The sequence below is a fragment of the Syngnathoides biaculeatus genome, chromosome 12 (genome assembly GCF_019802595.1).
Source record: "Syngnathoides biaculeatus isolate LvHL_M chromosome 12, ASM1980259v1, whole genome shotgun sequence".
In the NCBI taxonomy this organism is placed as follows: Eukaryota; Metazoa; Chordata; class Actinopteri; order Syngnathiformes; family Syngnathidae; genus Syngnathoides; species Syngnathoides biaculeatus.
This window is the reverse complement of record NC_084651.1, coordinates 4,590,463-4,616,243: the sequence shown is the minus strand read 5'-3', so window position 1 is coordinate 4,616,243 and position 25,781 is coordinate 4,590,463. Positions and strand designations below refer to the sequence as shown.

At 42.8% G+C, this 25,781-nt stretch overlaps 1 protein-coding gene across 3 annotated transcripts in view; it reads left to right on the top strand.

Moving 5' to 3' along the window:
• Nucleotides 1-726: 726 nt before the first annotated feature.
• The window catches only part of mark1 (MAP/microtubule affinity-regulating kinase 1), a 52,349-nt gene continuing 27,294 nt past the window's right edge, over nt 727-25,781 (top strand). Inside the window, exons 1-3 of one of the 3 annotated variants that reach the window (XM_061837136.1) lie at nt 727-999; nt 16,388-16,588; nt 21,073-21,126. In XM_061837136.1, the coding sequence (XP_061693120.1) occupies nt 979-999; nt 16,388-16,588; nt 21,073-21,126 (276 nt within the window). In that variant the 5' untranslated portion in view covers nt 727-978. Of the gene's footprint in view, nt 1,000-7,422; nt 8,451-16,387; nt 16,589-21,072; nt 21,127-25,781 lie in introns of those variants that run through there. The other 2 variants (XM_061837137.1, XM_061837135.1) reach the window with 2 other exon arrangements.

The window sequence follows — 25,781 nt, the reverse complement described above, 5'->3', positions numbered from 1 at the left end:
ATTTGATAGTTTGAAATCAAGGTCATTAAATCTTGAATTAATGGTAATGTTGAACCAATGTCATATTTAAAAAAAATAATTTTAACATTGTTTCATCTATGTGATTCCACAGATAGATAGATAGATAGATAGATAGATAGATAGATAGATAGATAGATAGATAGATAGATAGATAGATAGATAGATAGATAGATAGATAGATAGATAGATAGATAGATAGATAGATAGATAGATCGCTAGCTAACTCGAAGGATAGGTAGCTAGCTAGCTGGTGGAATAGATAGATAGATAGATAGATAGATAGATAGATAGATAGATAGATAGATAGATAGATAGATAGATAGATAGATAGATAGATAGATAGATAGATAGATAGATATAGATAGATAGATAGTAGATAGATAGATAGATAGATAGATAGATAGATAGATAGATAGATAGATAGATTACTCCCACGGGAGTAATAATGTTAAAAATGGAAAACAGGGGCTCGCTGCATATCCTCTGCACACCGTTTGTTTACTTTCCCTTTCACGTCCATATTTTCTAGTGAATGGCCAGCGCATGCGTGGGCGTGAGCACATGCATGAGTGGCAGCCATCAAGGCGAGCAGGTGAGGGCAGGTGAGGAGTCGGGGCGGAGGCCTCCCGGACGCGCCAGGCGCTTAACAGAAGCCCGAGCGCGTGTTACCGCCGTGGCTGCTGGGAAATAATAACGAGCTGGAGGCTGGCTGGCTGGCTGGCTGGCTGGCTGGCTGGCTCGCCGCCTGATCAAATTCCTCGTGCGGCCTCGTATCTATGCCTACCAAAAATATTCGGCATACCAGCAAGGTTTTGTTGACTTGTCCGAGCAGGGTGCACCCTGTTGCCTTGCCAAGCGTTACCAAGCTTTTCTCAGGCAGCCAAGTGTGGATTCTCATGCCCTCCGGTTCGACTTCGTGATCTTGTTTGTTTGTTTGTTCGTCGAGGAGGCCGCCAAATGCATCGGCCGCAACACCAGGTACGCAAAAAGCTCCGTTCCGATCCTGCTTTTGCAACTTCAATAATGCTCAGTTATGATCGGCAGGGGTAGTAGGAATTTGGAATGCTGCTGGTTTATGTGGTTGTTTGTCATGGTGTCATTTTTCCGATGACGCATGCTGTTCCAAGTCTGACCTGCAAGGGGCAGCACGGAGCTACACGCTAGACAGACTCTCGTAAAAATACAAAGAGGAAGAATATTACGACAACTTCAGTAGAACCTCGGTTCTTGACCACAATCCGTTCAAGAAGGCAATCCGAGAAGTGATTTGTTCGAAAACCAAATGGATATTTCCCATTACAATTAATGGAAAAAGAAATAATGCGTTCCGAGCCTAAAAAATTAGGCTTTCTAAAGCATTTTTAAAAATCTTTTCCTGATAATAAACTACATAGTAGAAATGCATGTGTAGTTTAAATATTTTATATAATAAAATCATTTAAGAAACATATTTGTTTTTTGCTTAAAATGTATACTTTAGTAGTAGAATAGGCTAGGCTGGGAGTGCATTGCCGTATCTGTAGCGACTTGGCCCCCAGCCTTGTAAACTTTTTTTTTTTTTTTTTTATCAACAAAAGTGTAGGATAACTTTAAACAAGCAATAATGTGGGGGAAAAAAGAAATGGAAATATTTTTACAAAAAGTAACAAACAAAAACATTAACTTGTAACTCGAGTTAATGAAATCTTTAAAACAAAAATGCAGAATTGCTAATGGAAATGAGCATTATTAAAGTTCACAAGAAAAAGCAATGCAAAAATATCAACTATCAAATCTCTTTGGTGGGGGTGACTCGCCCCCTGGAAGTTTTTTTCTTTACTGATCTACTGATCTAGTGTCACTTCCTTGGAACCATGATTGGGGGTTAATAGTCCTAACGGGACACGTTTGCGTAATACACAATAACAAAGCGCGTCGTGGGACAGCTGGTCGGGCCGCGCGCGTTCTGTTATTTCCGTGTTTTGTCGGGGGCGTTCAAGTAGCGATTTTCGTTCGAAAACAGAAGCTAAAAAAATCTCTAAATTTTCGTTTGAAAACCGATTTGTTTGAGAACGGGGACGTTCGAGAACCGATTGTTAAATGTAGTTGAAGTTCAAATCAAAATAAAGCTTGGCTAACTGTTAGCTTATCTTGTATGCTAACGACATAGTACAGTAAGCTAGACATTTCTCTCAGCATGATGAAGTTCACACCACAAAGACAACATTACACTATTAGTATCAGATATGTGAGTGAAAAATGTAATTTTTTGTTTTTCATGATTTGAAGCTCCCCCAAGTACATGCAACTATTTTTATCGTTGCCATATTTGATGGTGTCAATCAAAACCAAAATGTATTTGTATTATTTTTATAAAGGCAGATATTTTTAAATACAGTTTAAATCCCTTATATTATCACTGTGAAAGCAAAATGGTAAATAATAATATCTAGCAGGCCAATTAAGGGTCCGTTCAAGGCATTTCTAAAACAAAACAGAGAGGAACTGATTCATTTTTGTCACGCAAGTACAGAAATACAAAGAGAAAATTCAAACCTTTCACATGATAGTAGTTCAAACTGAGTTCAGGTCCAATTTTCACAAGCTAAAAATGTCACCATAGTCCATCAAAATCATTACATCTGGCCCAATGCCCAAACCTGAGGAAAACCAGCATCCAGAAGTAATCACTGCCGTATAAATCACCGAGGTATGATTTTATTGCAGCCATAAAACTTGAACTCACACTCCCGAAAAAGGACGAAAATTGGAATTAGCCCACCGTAACTATCAGCGGCTCTGCTAAAAAAAAAAACTCGGAACTGAAACTGGAAATCCTCTTCATATATGATACTATTTATTGTTATGCTTCCCGAGAAATGCAGGAATCGCGGCCGTCTCCCTCGATCTCACTCTTTATTATTATTATTTTTTTTTTTTTGTTCCAGCCGATGCTTGCTTGTGAGAGCATGTAATTGCATTTGGCCCTGGGTGTACTCGCACTCATTAAACCGGTGTCAGCGCCCATTACATTCCACAGCGGCGCGGCTCAGGTGCAGCGTCGGAATCCCAGGAACGAGTTGCGTTCCCTGGGTGGATGCGCCCCCCGACTTAGGAGGAGGAGTGGAACTCAATTCCCTGGAAGATAAATAAAGTGGGATCCGCAAAGTCGAGCGCGGGAAAGGTCACGCGAGATATAAATTCAGATAACCTTTTCAATCATTTTATGCTGTATTACAATTTGTTCCTTACCACTTGTTGCCGACTGCCTGCTCGCTTGGTTCTGCAAATAAGATGCGTATTAATATTACTTTCAGTTGAGGTTTATTGACACGAAACGAAAAGCAAACTCAGAATTGGATATTTTAACACCCAAAATGTTCAACCGAACAAAAAGATAAACGTAGCTTTATGCTAACATCCATTGCGAAACGCCACGGGCTTGCTAACGGAAATTAGCATAGAGCGTAAAAATGATGAACCTTCAGACAATTGCTACTTTAACACAAATGGAGGAGCAACATAGACAAAGCAGACAACGGTATTCACGGGTATACTGGACTTTATCTGTGGGAAAAATGATTGTTTCTGAAAGATTTGTTGGGGACCTTCTGTGTTTTTTTTTCTTCTTTGATTTCTTGATTTTTGAAAGTTGCTTGGGGCTATCTTGAAAAACCCGCGTCATTCTTATCCCAAAGCACCCGTTTAAATGAATTTACCTTCCGGTGTTCCACTAGTTTAACTCTAATCCACAAATAGAGAAAATCTGCTCGTGTGAGACACCGTACCCTGTAAAGTTTGTAATTGTCGATAGAGGCCACAAGATGGTGGCGAAGCCCTGTATGAAGCTCCTCAACTGACTTCAACATACCTTAATTCCCGGCCTAAACAGCGCACCTGGTTATAAGCCTCGGTACACAGAGTTTAACGCTAGCACTGCGGTAACGTTGGGATCATGCTAGGGTTAATCTCTCTCTGTGTACCAAGGCTGATGTGGTAGCTTTGGCGCGGCGCTAGCTTTAGTGTGGCACTAGAGTTAGCGGAGTGCCAGCATTAGCCCAGCGCTACCGTTAAACTCTTTCTGTGTACCGAGGCTTATAACCAGGTGCACTAACACTAGCGTTAGCACAGCACTAGCTTTAGTGTGGCGCTAGAGTTCGCGGAGGGCTAGCATTAGCGCGGCGTTAACGCGACGCTAGCGTTAAACTCTTTCTTTGTACCGAGGTTTATAACCAGGTGCACTAATGCTAGTGTTAGCACAGCCCTACTGTTAATGTGACGCTAGCATTAAACTCTGTGTACCGACGCTTATAACCAGGTGCAGTAGCTTTAGCGTGGTGCTAGTTTTAGCGCGGTGCTAGAGTTAGCGCAGCGCATAGTGCTAGCATTATTGGAGCGCTAGCGTTAACACGACACTAGCGTTAATGCAACGCTAGTGTTAAACTCTTTCTGTGTACCGAGGCTTATAACCAGGTCCACTAATGCTAGCGCTGTGCTAACGCTGACACACCACTAACGGTTGCGCGGCGCTAACACTAGCGCCACATCACCGCATAAATGGCAGGGTTGAAAGCGTGTGAAAAAAGACGCGGCCTGTAAATTTGGAAATTACGGGAGTTGCTTGGTACTAAGATGCGGCCAAAATTTCAAATAGCATTTTCAGAAAATAGCAGAGGAAATTATTAACAGAACAGGAAATACACGGGGAAACATTAGATTAAAAGGATTTTTTTCTTGTTGAAAGAAGCCCTTGACAGTAAAGCAGGTTCCACAAAAAAAAAAGGAAGTAGCATTAGATTACTTTGTTTGATTATGCAATTTAATGCGGGCCTTGCAAATATTATCAGATCAAAAATAGAAACATATCAGCTCGCTATCTCACTGTGACTTGTCAGGAGAACAAAAAAAAAAAAAAAAAGAGTGGCGTAATTTCAAGGATTCCATTTGTTTGCGCTCAGAAAAGATACGATCTGCTATGTTTGGGAGCCAATCCATTCTGGGATCAGATGTGCAGAATTCCAAAAATGCCCCTCCGCATGCCAAGATCCAGTGTCTGAACCGCGCCCCCCCCCCCCAACCTCCTCGCCGCCCCTTATTTTGTTCCACCGAAACTACCTCATCTCTTTGTTCCGTTATCTCAAAAAGGACAAAATGTTTTTTTTTTGTTTTTTTCCAGCGACATTTATTCGGACAAAGATGACGGGCGAGAGAGAGAGCTTTGCCGCTCGCGCTTGAGGCTGGAAATTCCTCCGAGCCGTGCAGAATGTTCTCAGTGGCTTTCGGGTCCCATAATCGTCACTTATTGTGATGCGCGGCGTCACGCTGAGTCCATTGTTAGCTGCCGGGGCCTTGGCGCCGCGTACGGCTCGGGACTTTCTATATCCGGTTTCTGCTTGGGGAGCGCGGGGCGACCCGGTGGACTGTACGCAAAAGTGCGTCGTAAGTGGGGCTGAGCTGCAGAACCTGGCGCAGGAGTGGAAAGAAAACCAAATGACTGTTCACAAGTGAAAGTAAAGGTCCCAGCTGGTAAAGGTCCCGGGTTCGATCCCGCGGAGTTTGCGTGTTCTCGCCGTGCCTGCGTGGCTTTTCTCCGGGTGGGCACTCCGGTTTCCTCCCACTTCATTAATTGGACGCTCTAAATTGCCCCTAGGTGTGATTGTGAGTGCGGGTGTTTGTCTCTATGTGCCATGCGATTGGCTGGCGACCAGTTCAGGGTGGACCCCGCCTCTTGCCCGTTGACAGCTGGGATAGGCTCCAGCGCTCCCCGCTACCCTGGTGAGGATAAGCGGCTAAGAAAATGGATGGATGGATGGATGGATGGATGGATGGATGGATGGATGGAAGTTGCTACTCATAATTTGCCTTCGCGGACCACATAAAATCATGCGGAAAGCCCAGATTTGGCCCCCGGGCCTTGAGTTTGACACCTGTGCCACTTTATTTTATGACATTGTACTTGAGCACAATTCAATTCGTAGTCATAATATATTATTCATAAGTGAAATTTACTCAGAGTACGTGTGAATTAATTATTTTATGACCAGCATGGGATTGGGTAGGGGCTGATATTCATATGATGATTTAAAATTACATATGATTTATTAAAAAATATTAAATATATTATATAATAATATATTGAATTAAATATTCTTATTTATTTTCATAATTAAATAAATATTATATATTATTATTATATAAATATTTAAAGTCGATCCATCCATATAGTACTCCCAACTGTCTTTTGGTACACGCACACAGAAACAAAAATTCACACCCAAACTCATAAATACAATAAAAAATATTGACTTTTTTTTCCCCTGCACATTTTTTCGCTCGGTAGATGGAATTAGTTAATTCCACCCCTAATTTAAAAAAAAAAACAATAAACAAGTGGGGTACTGAAAAATGAATATTAAATATTTTAAATCTTTTGTGGTAAAACAATCAATTTCGTATATTTCTATTTTTTATTTTTTTATCTATTTTTCTATTTTCCATTTCTATTTTTCCTCACTTTTTGTTTTACTTTTATCCTCAGTACAAAATAGGTTGCTTTGGACCTCTAACTTAAATCATACTAGCGAACAATATTCCACGTGATGCTATATATTATCATTAATTCAGTTAATAAATTATAAGCATTATGAATCATATTAAAAATGTGAATATTTGTGTTTTATATACTCAGTTAAAGGTACAGTTACATCCATATTTTCTACACCCCTTATCATCACGAAAGTCAGAGAAAACCCACGCATATAAGCTACACGAAATTAGTTTCCCTGTAGTTTTTCCTTCTTAACTTTTTAAATATAGTATTTAAAAATTACCGAAAAAAGTTCACCAGCTCACATTTTCTGGTATGGCCTGACACCTAGTGGCCGCAGGACTCATGTACTTCCCGTTGACATTATGTGCTCATGATTGAAGGGAGGGGCATTACTTTTCATAGGCATATGATATTAAATAAAATTACAAGTGTACATTTTTGTGTTACTGGTGGGGTCCAGGAGGCTAATAGTGCACCACGCGCGCCTACTAGTTGGACCTAGCTGTGTTACAGGTGCGGCACACTGTTGTTTGCTAAGTGTAATTGGGTACCCGTCGTCCAACTAGTGAAGAGGAGTGTACTAGTGCATGGATATTAAGTAGCTAGTACCTAATATCACAAGCTATTCCACTACTGTGTAACCAAAATTAAAAAAAATGTATGCGCAAAAAATCGCAGCGATATGATGAGTTGTAAAACAAACAATAAATGAAGAGTGAGTAAAGTAACTAATTAGACAACATACGTTAAACAAATTTTAATCACCATTAATTGTGTACTATTTAGGGGGAATTAGACAGAACACATATATATATATTTTTTTTTAATCTTGGAGTAATATGTTGACCACAGTCTGTGGTAGGGTGTTGCTTTATTTAAGTCCCAGTTTTATTTCCACAATGAAAAATGAACAACTGGAAAGAAACGTTGCTTTTTTTCATACATTCAATCTTAGCAGTCTCGGAAATTAAAATTAAAAATAACCGCAGTGACTGACGAGGGGGCAATACTGACATTCTCCTACAGATGTCACTGTCGACCAAATTTATTTTTTTACTTTTTCTCCAGCCAAGGCCTCACCCTGCTGCTAGTTAGCTAAAGCATGTTCACCGCCCAATTAGCATGACAACAATAATGCCCCCCAAAAAAAACGTCGTGCTGCACCCTCATTTCATTCATTTTTTTTCTTAAACATAAATTGAATTTGGACCCTTAGTGGGCCTTTTTCAAGGGATTTAAATCAATGCCTCGGCGCTAACTTTTTGCTGGTGACTCCATTGGGGAGGCGACAAAAAAAGGGAGAGAAACACAGAGAACGAGGTGAAAAAGAGAAAGAGAGAGAGCGAGAGAGAGACCTCCATCCTTCCTGGTGGGAGGTTTTGAGATGCGCATCTTCCTTCCTGCCCCTCCCTCTCTCTCTCTCTCTCTCCTCCCTCCATCTCGTCCTCGCTCTTCTTCCCTCCTCCACTCGGCGCTCCGTCTAGCCAGAGCCGGCCTAGCTTCCCCAAGGCCGAAGCCCGGAACCTTTGGAGCCTCACGGCGAAGACATCTTGACGCGAGCCGGCCGAGGCAACCCCCCACCCGCCACCCTCCTCCCACCCCTTGCCGCGCTAACTTGGCCGGGCCAATGCCGCGCTAAGCTAGCCGCCGTCTGCGCACTTCCTGCCGGCTTGGCTTTGTGCTGAGGAAAAGGGTTGGCGGCGGCGGCGGCGGCGGTGGTGGTGGTGGTGGTGGTGGTGGTCGGGGGGGATGTAGAAGAGAAGGTGGGTCCCGTAGCCGCGTCTGCCCTGTGCCCGTCCGTCGAGCGGCCTCTTTGCTAGGCTCCCACCTCCTCCGCCCCTCACACAAGATGTCGACCAGGACGCCTTTGCCCACGGTCAACGAGCGTGACACCGAGAACGTAAGTCATTTATTTATTTATTTTAATAAATGCGTTTTGTTTCGTGAGGTGTTGTTTCAGTGCGGACGGGGGAGGAAAGCAAATGGCAGGCGGCTAGCTAGTTTGAGGGAGGGCTAAAGCGCAACGCGGCCAATGAGGACTCACCCCGCCGCCTCTTTCGGGAATAAAACCCACCCGGGACCAGAATAACTCAGCACGGAAGGTGCACTTGGCCTGGATGTGACGCTCCAGTGCTGGGAAAGCCGGCCCACAACACGCGCACTGCGTCAGCCCTCCGCGTTGGAATCTATATTTAAAAATGGCAACGTGAAACTAAATAACCGCGATTTATTCACCTCAATATTTCGGTTGTGGGTTGGTGGGTGGGTGGGATGTTATGTTGGCCTACTTTTTGGCTCGGAAGCATCGCAATGTGACATCCATCACCTCGTGGGCCCCGAACTGCACGCTCGGTCGGTGCCGGAGGAGGAGGAGGGGTGGCCGGGTATTATTCATAAGCACTCCCTCCCTGACACGACACCGACCGACCTACGTTGCACATTTTTTTTTTTTTTTATGGAAACATATCCAATAATGATCATAAGCGATACACAAGAGTTGGAGCGATGTTTAAACATTCATTGTAGTTTGGAGTCACGCTGCACGGTTGCCAGCACAATGACCGCACAAAACCAATTTCGTTTCTTTCCTTTTCCTTTTTTCCTGTTCCTTAGTGTTTGAAATTCCTGAATTGTATTGTTTAGATGAGCTTGAAATATGGAAATGCGTCAATATGGAAGTTTCCAGTTGCTTAGGATCCTGGAAAAATGCATTGATTTACACATGATGACAAGACAATAATCATAGACAGGCCTCCTTTTTGTGTTCAGGGGTGCGATTGGGGCTAGAAATGCTGTAATTTCAATGTCTTGTGAACATTGGGGGACTTAAAATGCTGTAATTCAAGTATTTTGGGGGGCTTGGAATACTTAATTGCATGTATTGAATGTTTCAAGGGTGCTTGAAATGCCAGATTTTCTGATTGTAAGGTAAGAGTATTGAATTTGGGTGTATTTTTTGACACCATTTTTTGCACAAAGGCACAATAGGAGGGATGATGATGATGATCAAATACATTCTAGTTCAGAGCACATACTGCATGGTGGTGGCACAATGACGACGCAAAACCCCCGTTTATGTGTGCCTGGTTCCCCCTTTGATCCGTAAAATATTTGAATTTTAATGTTTTGTGGTTCTGGAGTACTGGGAATGCATTAAATTCTCATGTTTTGGGGTGCATGGACTACTTAAATGCTTGCCGATGGTATAAAATAATTTTACATGATGAGTTGGTGACAACACAACAACCACGCAGAACCCCACAATTTTGGGCCCAGACATGTCATTGGTACTTGAAATGCTTTAGTTCTGTTTTGGGGTACTCGGGATACTTACATAATTAAATCTTACTGTTTTGAGTGCGTGGAGTGCTTCAAAATGCTGTAATTCAAATGTTTTGGGGTGCTTGGAATACTTAATTGCATGCATTTGAATGTTTCAAGGCTGCTTGAAATGCCTGATTTATGATTTGGGGAGTGTATTTGAGGGTATTTAATTTTTTGGGTGTCTTTTTTCCCCCTTATTTTGCACAAAGGCACAATAGGAGAGATGATGATGATCAAATACATTTTATTTTGGAGCACATGCTGCAATGGTGGTGGCACAATGACGATGCAAAACCCCTTTTTATGTGTGCCGGGTTCTCTCTTTGGTCCTTAAAATACTTGAATTTTAATGTTTATTTTTGGTTCCGGAGTACTGGGAATGCATCAAATTCTAATGTTTTGGTCTGCTTGGACTACTTAAATGCTTGCATTTGAATGCTTGGGATGGTAGAAAATAATTTTACATGATGAGTTGGTGACAACACAAGAACCACGCAGGACCCCTCAATTGGGGGTCCAGATGTTTCATTGGTACTTGAAATGCTTTAGTTCTGTTTTGGGGTGCGTGGAATATTTACATAATTAAATGTTACTGTTTTGAGTGCGTGCAGTGCTTCAAATGTGCCGTTATTGTGCTGATGTTTTATTGTTTTGATTTCTGAATGGTTAAAGCACAATTACTAAACAAAAACCCTTCCATCTGTGTTCAGGGGTTCCAATTGTGCTTGAATTGTCACTTCTAGTGCTCGACATGCTCGGAAATGCATGAATATTATGCATTATTGTTTTGTGGTGCTTGAAAATGCGATCGAGAAGCTGGGTAATGCCTATATTTAGAATGGTGACAAGACAAAATGCCTCATTTTTGTGTTGTGTTGAATTTTAAGTTGATTTATTTGCATACTTAAAAAAGAAAAGAATTATAATGTTTTGCGTCCTTGAAAAGCTTTTTCGGTGCTTGGAATTTGAGTGCTCGGGATGTTTGACGGTTCTTGAGTTTCAATATTTTACTGTCAAGGTCTGGCAAGCACTTTTGAAATGCTTAACAATGTCCTCGCTACAAATAGCGAGCAAATAGCTAGCTGGCATCTCGTGTGAAGTAATGAAGTTACACATGTTGGCATAAACGTACGTACTTTCTCTTTATTTCTCCATCCCGTTGTTATTGAGACGTACGCACAGATTACTTTGTGTACGGCTCACTGTCATCGTCAAATAGCAGCGTGCGTTGCATTTCTGTAAACATTAGTTTAGACAGCGTTAGGTTCCTGAAAGTGAGGCTCAGAATTAGATTTAAAAGCATGTGCAACACTCTTAAAGACGACCTTTCGTAGAGGTGTGTGAACTAAGTGCGTTTGACGCACTGCTTTAAAGGTCACTCCAGCCATTTTCTCTAGTTAACACTTTCTGGCGCATCTCGGACTCGACTTGAAACTAATGCGGTGTGTGGCTCAGACGTCGCTGCACTTGATATAAAAACGTTCAAATGACAGGTTTTTGTGCTATAATAAAATAGACCGAGCTAAATCATTTCAGAACTTTTTCTCTTATCTATTTATAAAGCCAAGATTGAACTTTCCGAGAGTATTTTCACAACACTGCTCATTGCCAAAAGAACGGCATTGAAGCGGGCAAGTGGCAGCTTCACGGTTTGAGGCTGTTTTTCTTCAGCTGGGCCTTAGAAAAGGTGGCGGGAATTAGGAACAGTTCCAATGAGCATTCAGTGGTTAACACAAAAGCTTCAGGGTTCTGGTTGAAAGACAAAACAAACAAAAAAAAAAAGTCTTGAAGAGCCGACTAGAACCGCTGAACTCGGTGTTAATTAAGTGGAACTTGAAATGGCGGCAGGTGTGTGCCGAGTGCCACCGAACGACATCCGTTTGAATGTGAATTGTGTGTTAATGTGTTCATTATGAAGACAGCCACATGCCCAATTATAAGAGGGTGTGCACGCTAATGCAACTATCATATCTCAGTTGTTTGGTATTGGTTCCTCCGAACTAAATGATTAATTTTTGTCCAATTAAGAGCTCAAGTATCTTGGGGTCTTGTTCACGAGTGAGGGAAGAACGGAGCGAGAGATCGACAGACGGATCGGTGCGGCGTCTGCAGTGATGCGGACTTTGTATCGGTCCGTTGTGGTAAAGTCGAAAGGCGAAGCTCTCAATTTACCAGTCAACCTACGTTCCTACCCTCACCTATGCGCACGAGCTGTGGGTCTTGACTGAAAAAAAAAAAAGATCCCGGATACAAGCGGCCGAAAAGATTTTCCGCCGCAGGGTATCCGGGATCTCCCTTAGCGATAGGGTCAGAAGCTCGGGGAGCCAGACGAGGTGGCTGGGCCATCTCATCCGGATTCCCTCCTGGACGCCTCCTTGGTGAGGTGTTCCTGGCACGTACCACCGGAAAGAGACCCCGAGGACGACCCAGGACACGCCGGAGAGACTATGTCTCTCGGCTGGCTCGGGAACGCCTCGGGATCCCTTCGGAAGAGCTGGAGGAAGTGGCTGGGGAAAGGGAAAGTCTGGGTATCCCTGCTGAAGATACTTTCCCCGCAACCCCACCTGGAAGAGTGGTAGATAATGGAAGGATGGATGGATGGATGGATGGAAGTTCCACAAGTTCAAAGTCACATTTGTGGTGGGAAAAGGTCTTAGCGCCCCCCCCTATGTTATATCACCAAAAAAACAAAAAGCTGGCACTTGTGCAAGGGCATGTTGTGTAGACTTCTTCTATCCACTCTATACGTGTCTGCTATTGAGGAAAATCAATAAACAAAAGGCACTCAGTCGCAGCCAGCCGGGCTCGAATGAGTCTGACTTCAGCTCGCAACCCCCGGCCCACTATAGCAAGCGAACGTCATTGCATAACATCTTATTACTCGAGAGACTGGAGGCTTTTAGTGGACAATTTTGTGTGTGTGTGTGTGTGTGTGTGTGTGTGTGTGTGTGTGTGTGTGTGTGTGTGTGTGTGTGTGCGTGTGTGCGTGTATCAGACTTCCGTGAAGACATTACTTCGACGCTATGGAAAGAACATTTATTCTGTGTCCTTGTTATCTAGCTTAAGGTCCATTTACTACTACGCTGTTTGTCAGTACTAGTAAGACAATTAAGCGCACTCGTAGTATGTCTATGTCCGAATAGTGAGGCAACTGGGTCTATTAAAGTGTTTGGAATGTTAAGAATAAAATAATTTTTAATTATCTTATCTGGACGAAAATACATGTTCAACTGTTCCGTAAAATGCATATCCTGTTTGATGTTTTTTCAAAAACAATACAAGTGTTTATGAATTAAAGTCTGCGAACTTTGACCTAGTTTCCTCTTGCCTGCAAAACGACTCATTTAGTGGGCGGACCTCTGATGTCACAAAATCTGGGATGGGCTGTTTTGGAACGACGATAAACCGGGAGTCAATTGTATTTGAAGCATTTAGTGCCCAGACAAAAGGACAGGATACCGACTTTCGGATTTCAGAATAAAGTTTTGCGGTTCTGCTCGTGACATCTTGGGAAAATGGTGACAAAAATAGGGTTTGGGCGGGTCTGGGTACTGTCTGGTTATGGCATCAGTTTACCATGTGAAAATATATTTATGGTGAAGTAAGTTATGAGCAGTTATAGCTCTCAAATAAACGTGGCAACATTTTAAATGGATTACGTTCATTAACATCGTTATTTGTGAAAATGTACCAACTTAGACTACGTTATCAGCTTCTGTGTGTTTTGGTGCAATAGTAAGCATTTCCTCCGCAAAGTGTTTGTCGCGTACCAAATCACTAAATACACGGCGTTTGCACAATTTCAAAACAAGACCGAAAACTTCGTATTTGCATTCAGGATATCGAAGCCTTGACTATTTACCAGTTTATGACTTATTAAACCAAACAAGAACTTTGCAAACGCTTACCAGTCGATATTTCCAACCCGAAGCATTTCCTCCACGATGGGTCTGCGTCGGCTTCTTCGTGGCGAGCTACTTCGTCTGAATTCGAACGTGTGTGGGCTGTCGAACTGGCTGAAATTGATAACCTTCACCGTCTTCGTGGGACCCTTCAGAATAATGTTCATCGCTCGAATTATCGGGAAATTCATCGGCGTTCTTACAGTGTGCTCCTACGGGATCCACGTTGGCGTCACGACGTCCTCCGTCACGCTCCCGATCGGCTTTTTCCGCGACGTTTCCGTCCTTTTCCGGCGAATCCAGGAATGTGCGATCATTTGTTGCAGATAATCGAAACATAAAAATGTTTCCTTCGAAACGGATTTAAGATTCGTATTCAGCATAAAAACTGTGTAATATTAGCAAAAAGGTGCACTGGGGTCCTGACATACACTTTAACATTTTTTTTTTTCTAACAAATGCCCAAATAATGGTTAGATATCCTTTATATCAAATATGTCCTCATATGACTCTCCAAAATCCAGAATAGATACTATATATTGTACTAGTGTGCTTTATGTAATCACTTGTAGGAAAATCTAGGCAGTGGTACGGGCTACTAGTATTGAGGCAAAACTACTGTGGATGACATCTATGTGCTACTAGTGACACTCAAATGTCTTTCCATTTGAACATTTATTGAAAAAAAAATTCAAAATAAGACAGTTGTTCTACTAGTGCACCCTGGTCATTTTACTAGTGGGCTGAGTTGTCTTACTAGTGAGGACAAAACAGATAGCTACTAGTGCATGAAGCTAAAGTGGGATATCAAGGATTTTGAATTTTAAAAATTTAAGTAGTAAGACAAATTTGTTGTATAAGTGCACCCTAGTCCTTCTATGTAGTGCGCCTAATCGTCTAGTAGTCATACAAAAAGTGTACTAGTGCATGACCCTGAAGCTGGATAACAAGGATCTTGAAAAATTGCTCACTTGGCTTTCATGTGAGCATTTATTAGAAAAACACCATGAGTAAGACAGAGTTGTTCTACTGGTTAAAAAAAAAAACTACCTACTGACCCTAGTTCTGAAATTTAGGATATCGGTACCACAATTTTATTTTTTTCCCGGGGGGCCAAGTGAGCCCTACAAGACGTGCGGTGAATTTTCCTCCAGAAGAAGAAAATTAAGTTGGATATCGATGAAATGGCGAAGCGTCTTTCAATATGACTTGCTTCGATCATTTCGTGTGGTTTGCAGTACACGGGAAGCAACGCTTGTAAATTTACGGCGATGTGACGCACCAGCCCGTCAAGAAGAACCTGTCCCGGTTCTCCGTTTTGGTTCATTCAGAGCAGTTTGGGAGCAGGCCAAGTGTTCAATCATGTTTTTTTTAACCAGTTTATCCTGCCAAACTTCCAAATTGGTCTCCTCCAGAGAATTGTTTTTATCAAACACGCCCCGGTGACTCACGGGATGTCAGATGTGAATCCGCACCCCGCAGGGTGTAGCGTTCCCCCGCCTGAAACGGGAGCCGGCCGGCCGGCCCGGCCCGGGGTGCCGCACCGGGGGTATTATCCTCTGGCTGGGCGTGGCGCTGCGGGAAGAGCGGAGGATCACGGAAGCGCTGACTCGGACGGACGTGGGCGGCGTTGTGTCCGCAGCCACCCGCCGCTAATTCACCTCCGTGTGACAAATAACGCAACTGGTGTCGCCGTACGGTTAGAAGGGCCGCACTGGAATTTGTGAGCGTTCTCTCAGAAGCTTGAAAAATGAATTAGTGTCATCCGGTGCTGATAAGGTCAGTGTGTCAGGGAGGGAGAGGAGGTCACGTGACTCGTTCATTAGATTAGCATGCAGGCTGCTACTTTGTGTTCTCCCGTGTAAACAGCAGTGCAAACACAACTTTTGCATGCAGTCTGCTTACAAATGTAAAAAGCAATTCATCTTCTCTGCCTTGTGAGCGCCAACATATGGTATCACTAAAATATGTGCTAGCATACATGCTAACAATGTAACCAGTGTTTTCACACGTCACACAACAATTGCGCACATAAGACATACTTTTAAGTGCATCGTATGGTTGCAAAAGTATGATACATATGCAGCCATCCATCCATTTTCTTTGCCGCTTATTCTCACAAGGGTCGCGGGGAGTGCTGGAGCCTATCCCAGCTGTCAACAGGCAGGAGGCGGGGTACACCCTGAACTAGTCGCCAGCCAATCGCAGGGCAGACGGAGACAAACAGCCGCACTCACAATCACTCCTAAGGGCAATTTTCGAGTGTTCAATTAATGGTGCATGTTTTTGGGGATGTGGGAGGAAACCGGAGTGCCCGGAGGAAACCCACGCAAGCACGGGGAGAACGTGCAAACTCCACACAGGCGGGAAGGGAATCGAACCCGGGTCCTCAGAACAGTGTGGCCACCGCTTTACCTGCTGAGTGTATAAATACTGCATCCATTATTCACAGATTTTTGTAATTTGCGGGGGTGTAAGGAACGTACAATGAATTGAACCAACCCCCCCCCCCCAATAGTCACTCTTCAACCACTTGCTTTAAACACATTTAAATGAATTGAAATGAAATTAAACTTATTAAAATCTTTTTTTTTTTTTTTTTTTTTAACAGCATTCATCAGTGGACGGCTTCGCGGAGCCCCCAGTTCCTCCGGCGAAGTCGGCGAGTCGCCACAGCCTGCCGCGATGCCGCAACTCTTTCACCTCCGCGGAGGAGCACCCCCATATTGGGAACTACCGCCTCCTCAAGACCATCGGGAAGGGGAATTTCGCCAAGGTCAAGTTGGCGCGACACGTCCTGACCGGCCGAGAGGTACGTGAACTTCAACCCCATTTATTTAATTACATATTATATATATCGGGTTAAGACGTTCTTGACCCAAGACGTTTTGACTTTACAACGCCCGTCCCCCGTCCGCCATTTTGTCCGGCTAGTGCTTGTCTTGGCATTTATCGCCCCAAAGAAGAAAGCTGTGTCTTTTAGCAATGCTTCTGCGGCCATAACAAAATCCATGACCATGGAAATGAAGCTCAAGAGCATTAAAAGGTTGGAGAAAGGGGAGACGCCAACGCCACGAGGCTTCAGTCGGCCGACCGTGGTGACAATAATTAAAGTCACCGCCCGTATTTTAGCAAATGTGAAGGGTTCCGGTGCTACGTCAGATACAATGATCACAAAACAAGTTTCTTTGATACTTGTCAAGATGGAGAGGATTGAGGACTCCTCGCCATCCACCTCTCAGCAGTAATGCTAAGTACATCATCGTATTTATTTTAATTAATTTGTTTTTAATACAAACTATTTTGATGTAAATTCTGACTTTAATGGTGGAATCCGACTTCAGTCGAAATCCGAGTTAAGTCGCTACTGTAGGGACGGATTTCAGTCGTAGACCGAGGACTCCCTGTAAATAGGTATGAAAATAAATAAATGAAAATAAGACAATTTGGAGAGGAGACGGAGGAATACGTCCATACAGATTTGAACCTCTGGCTGTCTATAATGTTGAATATTCGGATGGTTCTTCGGACGGGAATGACGCGGAGTCTGACTACTCGGAGGCCATAATTGCATAAAAAAAGGCCCCCGGAGCTCCCTCTCGGCCCGACCAAAATTCGTAATTGGCGACATAAATATCCTCAACACAACCTTAAATGATATCTGATGAAAATCATTATTTTAAAGTTACAGTACCAATGACATGACCTATCTCATACATTATTTTCAACGAGTGCACTTCCCCTTTAAGTGTGGAAATTACTGAAACAAACACCTGTGCTAACGTTAGCTCAATCTGCTGCTGAGCTCCGCACTCTCCTATTTGTTGTAGCGTAGCAGCCCAGCGCTGAGTTTTCACTTGAATAAAATGTTTCTTTTTATCATGGCCAACAGCCACAAGCCGTGACGTAAATGCAGAATCCTCCTCTTCGTTGCTGTTAATTGTGAGTTTGTATTAGTTGCTACTAGTGCGTTCATTGTGGCGGGGCTATTGGGGTTTGCGGCTACTACTGAAAAATCAAATTGCCCTGCCTGCAGAACTCCAAAGGACATAATTCAGGCATATTAAGAAGTAAGATATTAATGAAGTTGTACTATTTGATGCCAATCTAAATTGGTGATGGTCCAGAATGAGCCATTCTCGGTAAAGCCTAAGCAGACAACAACCTGCATTGTGCAACAGTCGGTTCCATCCCTCGTTAATCCCCCGAGTTTCATCTAGCGCGTGTCCACATTAGGAGTATTGACGCCATTACACCCCCCCCCCCCCCCCCCCGTCGCAGCGTCAACCACGTCCTTGTCGGCGGCCAATGTTAAACAGGCGTATTGGATACGGGGGTCCGGGTCACGAGGAGAAGGTTACTTGCTCGCTTGGCTTTGTGTGCCCGATTGGCTCTGCTGGCTCATCAGGATGCAAAGACGCGGATCAGAGCGTGCGAAAGATCCTTTGGAAAGAACACAGACCAATAAAAGCGATGCAATCTGCAAACAAGGGCGAGACACAGCGACTGGAAGGGAGCCTTGAGACGCAATGGGCGGGATAAAGTCCTGACTGATCACCTGTCAATGACACTCAGAGTTTACTTTAGGGTACAAGTTAAATGTTTTTGAAAGCAGGAATCTTCCTCTTTACTGCCCGTGTGTTTACCTTGACTTTCAAGTTTTAGGAGTTACAATATGAGCCGTTGTTGGAATATTTTTTTGCTTTGCGTTGCAAACCAAAAGTACGACCAAGCTTCAGTTATGGTGCGGCGAGAGGGAAGTTAAAAAAAAGTAGAGCAGTCAAGGTACTGATATACCCTCGCATGTGGGCAAGGAGACCCACAGTCGCCCATGCAGTTTCAGGCGCGAATCAACGAGAACGCCCGCAGGGAGCTGCTGTAGGTCACAACTCACGAGTAGATTGCTCACGCTGTAACAAGCAACCAACCTGTCTTTAGCTGTGATGTCATTCACTAGGCCGCACCCCTTAAAGGCGCACACCCAACAAGCAAATATTGCAGCACATCCACTAAATATGGATTTATGAAAGCAGTTAATTTCTTAACGTTCTCTTTTATTATGTTTTTATACTATAAATTTTTCTTCTTACATTACATTTTTTTTTCCTCATCTGTTTTGGACATTTGGAACGGATTCATGAACTTTCAATTTATTCCAATGGAGAAAGTTGATCTGATCTTAGTAAATGTTCAATGAATCAAACCATACATGCCGTACCAGTGTTATCACTGTTATGATATTCAGGTTCGCTTCTGAAATTATTGTCGCAGGTTCGCATGTCGAAAGCAAACAGGAATTTGACTCAAGAAGCTCTCGGCGTACTCGCACGCTTGATAGAGAACAAGTGCCGAGAAGATCTAAATATAGACGCGCTGAAAAAGCAAACGTAAGAGCAGTTTCTACAGTATGAAAAGTATTTGATAAGAAGAAAGTCGACCACACAAAATGGAGACGCAGAATTAGTACTTAGTTACTTGTTCCTACTTTTACTGTGTATTTTTTGTTTTGTTGAAGTTAGCCTGTTTGAGAGGGCGGCACGTTAGCAACTGGACATCGCTGCCCTATATGCGCACTGTATTGTACAATATGTATCCATATGTCATGACAACGGGTGGTGGAACTAGGCACTTGAACAACATTTTAATATTCCATAATCGAGCTACCCACTATCCACAAAAGGTCTCTTCAAAGAAATCACTGCACAGGAACCACTACGGTGGAATGCAAAACTGTTTTGATTTATTCAGTGTCCGACTTCAGAACATTTTGACCCGTGGGAAATCATGGAAATTAAATTAAACCGTTTCAGGGTCAAACTGCGGCCAAAACGCCAGCCAGGCAACCTGTGGCAAGCGCTAGCGGCCGAAATCATGATTGCAGTGACGCTTTGGCACTGAAATCCTCCGTCCACAGCCTACTTTCTTCTTTTGAACGCATATTTAATGCTTTCAAAGAGACTCATGCGGTGACTCAGCATAAACCCGGGCTGAATAATTCACATATAGACAATACACAAATGGAAATACTGGCTCAGCATGTATTGTAAGAAATGTAGTAATCATCCGTGAGTGCGTAGCGACTGTTACCACGTCATGTTTAACAGGTGTTGTATCCGTGCTGAGATGGAATTAACTGTCCTGGCTAACGACTCGTAGGTCTTAAAGAAACGCTGCTCCGCAGGAATAACCTCCAATCTGTGAATAAGCGCTTTGCTATTTTGTTTGCCAGGGTATTGATATACTGACCCCACATTGTAATCTTTGTTCTTTCTGTAAAATGCGAAGTGCTCGCAGTTCTATGCACACTTCTAAAAGGAAAAAATTGCTCACATTTTTGGGCATTCAATTTTTTTTTTTTTTTAAAGTGCCATTTCCAAATTTCCATTAATGCTATTGTGATTATGGGGTGGGAAAAAAATAACAGCAATTCAAGAACGTGCAGTTCTCTCGTGAGCTATTTTTAGAAGAGGACCTTACCACGTGGGTGACCCCTGTCATAGATTTTCCAGAAATTATACTGTAAATCTATAAACAACTCCGACTTCGACACACACGGAGCATCAGCACATACAAACAGTTCATAGAGTAATTTTAGAGCTTTGTGTGTATGTGCAGAACACATTTTATTGACACTGTTTACATTTTTGTGTTCACAACAGTCCACAATCGTTTCACCTTGATTTTTGTTAAATTCATGAAATCTTTTATCCACCGTTAAGCAGAAAAGTTCGTGTAATACACTGAAGTGCAGAACGTGTCCAGTGGGAGACACTGATAGAGACATCGTGATTGTGACTATGCAGTTTTTGGTATTGATTGAAGTGGTTGCATATTGTAAACGGCGGCGAGTGGGAAGGCTTAGTAAAGACCAGAAGCTGCTGAATGCTCACAAAAGTGCAGCGAAGCCGATCCGTTTTCCCTTTTGCACTTTGGGCTGATCGTTGAGCTTGCACGCCTCGCGCTGCTGACCCGTGCAATCTGCAGGGCCAAGACTGCCTGACCTGCAGAGTCATGTACAATTTATTTATTTTTTTTTCCACGGCTGTCTTTTATGCTAATCTGTCTTGTGTTTGCTGGTGCCACTTCATTTGCATGCAGAAGGCCACAGAAAAACACAAGTCGTGAGCAAATCTTTCCCATTTATGCCAATCGAAAGCTCTTTGAAGGTGCGATGAGGATGGTTTGCTTCAAACAGGACAAAACCCCACGAGGCTATGAATTAGTTTTGACACTTCGGCGAGCTTCTGTCTCACTCTCTCCTTCCTGACCTCCCACCCCCATGTTTTGTCTTCCAAGGTGGCGGTGAAGATTATCGATAAAACCCAGCTGAATCCCACGAGTCTACAAAAGGTGAGTAACGTTTGCTTTATTGTCATCTATTTGACTCATTAATGTATGTATTCATTTTTTAAATAATAGTAATAATAACAAAGGGCTGGGTGAATGTTCTGAACTCCTTTTAGCAGAGCCTCAAATTAAGTCCGTTTGTTTTGTTTCTTCTGGAGGTAGCGCATTTGATTCCATTATTATGGAATAAGTGCCAATATTATTGGGTCATTTTAACCAAGAGATAATTAATAATAGAAAATAAAAACCACATCTCAGTTAAGATAAGATAACGCAGATACAATCGTCATACTACGGTCTTCCTGTTTTGCTTTGTAAAGGATTTTGCTGTAGAACGTAATCACATCCAGTCTGACCTCAGGGGTTGTGTTTGATATCGTCACCTCCACCTCTCTTCCACTTAAGCCCCACCCACCTCTCTTGACTCGGTTAATTTTGTGGTTTGACCGCAGCTAAAAATACAACCGGCTGCCTCTTTGTGTCGCTTACCTTTTTGTCGAACAGACATCAACATTCACGACACAACGGACCGTTTCCTGATTACTGCGTCTAAATCCGGGCCTTTCTCATGATTTGACATACGCACAAATGCACGAACATGCACGGACGCGCACGCTGATTAAAAGTCAGTCCTCGTAGGCAAGTAGAACACTGCTACTAATACCACCGCTAATGTGTGTGTGAGCCACCTGCTTTGAGTTTGGCTTCTAAAAATACTGCGGCTTGACTGGCAGAGGCGCTTTATTCCCCTGCACATCACATTATCACAGCTCACCTCCCTTGATTCTCGCACGTTGTACATGACAAACAAATTGCCACGCGGCTGTTGCAGGCGCAAATTAAAGAGCCATTACAACAATCGCACCCTGTGAAAACAACAGTTAACGCAGAGCTTTGATATTTACGTAGCATTAAGGCAAATCTTTTTTTGTTGTTGTTGTTTCTGGCAGTCTCCCACTAAATTCATAAAGTGCGATTTACTTTTAAGGCATTATCATTCAGTAAACCGAAGACCCATCCGTGAAAATCTGCAATTTTGAGAGACCATCTAAGTTCTTTTGGGAGTTTTGTCCCTCCCACATACTGTAAACACATGTCAATTATAGAGTGCCCTTAAAGTATTGTTATGCCCTCACATTTGGGCGCTTTTTTAGCAGAAGAAATGCTCATGAAATCACTCATGAACCTGTAATAAATTAAAAATATTGCTAGCATGTTTTTGTTCCCAAAGCCATTTTTACAGTAACTTCAATTACTTTTATCTCGGAATTCTGCTTTCAAAACTAGTTATCCATCAATTTATTGATGTATATATTTATCCATCCATTTTCTTTGCGGCTTATCCTCAAGAGGGTCGCGGGGAGTGCTGGAGCCTATCCCAGCTGTCAGCGGGCAGCAGGCAGGCTACACCCTAAACCAATCGCAGGGCACATGGAGACAAACAGCCGCACCCGCAATCACACCTAGGGGCAATTTAGAGGGTCCAATTAATGTTGCATGTTTTTGTGATGTGGGAGGAAACCCACGCAGGCACGGGGAGAACATGAAAACTCCACACAGGCGGAGCCGGGATCGAACCCGGGTCCTCAGAACTGTGTGGCCAACGTTTTACTCCCTATACATTTATTTTGCATGTAGGTAGTACACTTTTGTAGGTGAAGTTATGTGTTTTGTTGAAATACATATTTCATTCTCTATATTTTATGTTCAGTTTTATAGTCAACCTTATTTGGGAGTGGAAGTAACCAGTAAGTATCACTTTTCGCAGAATTGTTGACTTTTTGCCAAAAAAAAGTCAACAATTTTTTGTTGCGGTATACTGCACGCTGGCACTATCTAGTGTTTGAAACTCAAATGTTTGCTCGCAAAAAATAAACACAGAAGTCAAGATACTACTGCCCTGATCAATTTTGCGCTTGTTTATTGTAGTATTCCGCGACTCCCCTACGTTCCAAGAAAGTAGCCCGATCGTGCATTTTCAACGCGTTTTGCATCAGCGGCCTTGCAGGAATGTAATGGTGTCTTTTAGCTGCAAGAATAATCAATTCTCTTCCTCGTTGAATTCTTGGCAGGCTAAAAGTAATAAACACATGACATGATGATGCGGAATGCCTCCAACTCGCAACAGGAGTGTGACTGTGTTCTCTTGATTTTATAGGCGAAGCGAATGCTTTCAAATTTGAAATAGCAAGTCACATTTTTTTCCTCCTTTTGAGGAAGTGCTGTGTGGAATTTGTCCCACCCCCCCCACCTCTACCTCCCCTCCGGTGTTGTTCTCCGTCCACAAGCACATCTGTAATTTACTTTGATCGTAATGGGATTTGTCTGCAGTTATTCAGCTAATCAGTGCAAGGGAGATGCTCGTCTCATCTGTCCCGGATTCATTTCGTCGTCCGGGCTCTTTTGTTCAACAGCCCATTATGTAGTTTGCAGTCTGCGCGCACACATCACGTTAATGAAGACCTACGCCGGCGTGGCGCCCGGACGATTCACATGATGGGGTTCGGTTGTCCGCTGCCAGGTGACACCGTGCATCGGGGGCGTCGTATCATGTGAGCGCGGCGACCAATCAGGTCTGTGTTATGAATTATTCAGTGCACTTTTCAGACGTCTGCCTCCCTCGCTCCGCAGGGTCAGCACAAGTAGACAACCTTTTGGATTTTTATGGATGATAAATGATTACTTTATTTTGCATGCATGCTTTTTATGACTTGTTGATTTGCGCTCGTCATATTTATGACTTTGTCGAATGGACTTCTTGTCGGGAGGCTTTTCTGATTCCAATTTAATCTTCCCAGTAAGAAATAATGACAACACTTATGCCTCGGTCCTCCACTAAGCTTGAATAAAAGGCAAGCATCATCAAACTTGATACAGGGGTCATCGTTTTACGACAGAGTTCAGCTTCTACAGCCGGAATCACTAACCTGCGCTATCGCAGCAGTAATATTTTTGCTCTTAATTGGAACTGTATTTCTTGGTGTGAAAATCATTTCCAGATAAGTATGTGCCAGTGACGTTTCAAGCTATGCCTTGATTTTAAACGGTCAAGGTTTCAAAAAGTGGAGGCTTCGAATTTACCCACGTACCAAACATTCTGTTTAAATAATAAAATACCTTGCGTTCAACTTAAATAGGCTATTTAATCAAACATTTCAGAGCCATAATTGCAATACGATGAAAAGTTATTATACCATGAGATTCTGTGCGTATGCCTAGTTCTTGGTGAGAATTAATAAATAATCAAATGAAAAACTGCAAGTATGGGTGTTTAAACTACCAGTAGTTCAACAAACTACATACCTATACCACATTTATTTTTATTTTTGTGAGAACCATTTTAATATTTGGGTTATCTTTAGATTTACTTTTTGACACAGTACATATAGAGTACATAAAGTGGATCCCAACAAAGGAACAGGTACGGCGTGTGGGTCGTGAAATATGTTGTTTGTATTTTACAGTACAAAATAATTTTTTTGTAGGGTTTTTTGGTTCTCTAAAATGCCCACTACAGTATAAAATTATTGTAAATAAATATATAAAAAGCTTGAAAATGTCCAAAAATATCACATTTTCTCCAAACTTGCCACGCTCGTGGGCTTGGTCATGATGAAATTGTTAACATGCAATATTCATCATCACCGACACCCTTTTGGAGCCATGAGGAATCAGTGTGGCGTTCCAAAATGTGATGCGAAAGGCGAGCAGCTTATTGTACTAAAAAAAAAAAAACACACACACACATTCTAGACTCCAAAGATATGTTTTTTACTCAAGAGTTAACGCCGTAGCCATGCCGCTCTCTCTCTGCTTGTACAATAGACGACAGATCTGAACCATCAACACATGGCCACCCCGTCAATGCCCCACATTCAACATGGGCACGGGGGGCATTTCTTTTGTAGTTGGAACTAGTAATATTGTATATCTGTGATGCAGAAATAGGTCAGTCCCGTTCCTCTGCCTACATTGGGCCTCAGCGCTCATAAATGACAGCGGCAGATTCTCTGTCAACAGCATTAACAAATATAAACTACTTTTGTCCTATATCTTTTATATTCGGGTCTGTTTTATCGAGGGTCCATTGTACATTGCTAATGAAAACATTTGACTTTCGGACTGCGTTTGACTGAAACCTTACACTTCTCAGTTTGATGCAGCGCCGTTGTAAACTGCACCAATAATTAAGCATTGTTAAATTAAAATCTCCAGCTATGCCAATGAAAACCAAGGGTGACTATTTGATATATCAGGAAATCGTGCCGCTCTACCTGATTTTGTGGTGTCTTGTTGCATATTTCAATGCCTTTCTATGGATGACTGTAACTATATACAGAAGGCCTATCTGCAATGCAGATGGGCTAGTGTGTGTCTTATAATGCAGCAGTCGTCTCCTGGACTTGATCCATGACCTCATTGACTCAGCATGTCCGATGCCATTGTTGGGAACAACGCGACTTGGGCCGCATTCAAGGGTAACGCCCACCACCAACTTTTCTTTTTCCCCTTAGCCGACCGACGTGAGTCGTGCAGTAAAATATTAGCTTTTTGTGGGTCGTCAAGTGTTGCTGGGTTTCACGTGCCAACTGGGTGACGCTAATTAGAGTCCATAGAGCTTTTACGGGGCATGTTACGAGGACATTTTTGGGTTTAGA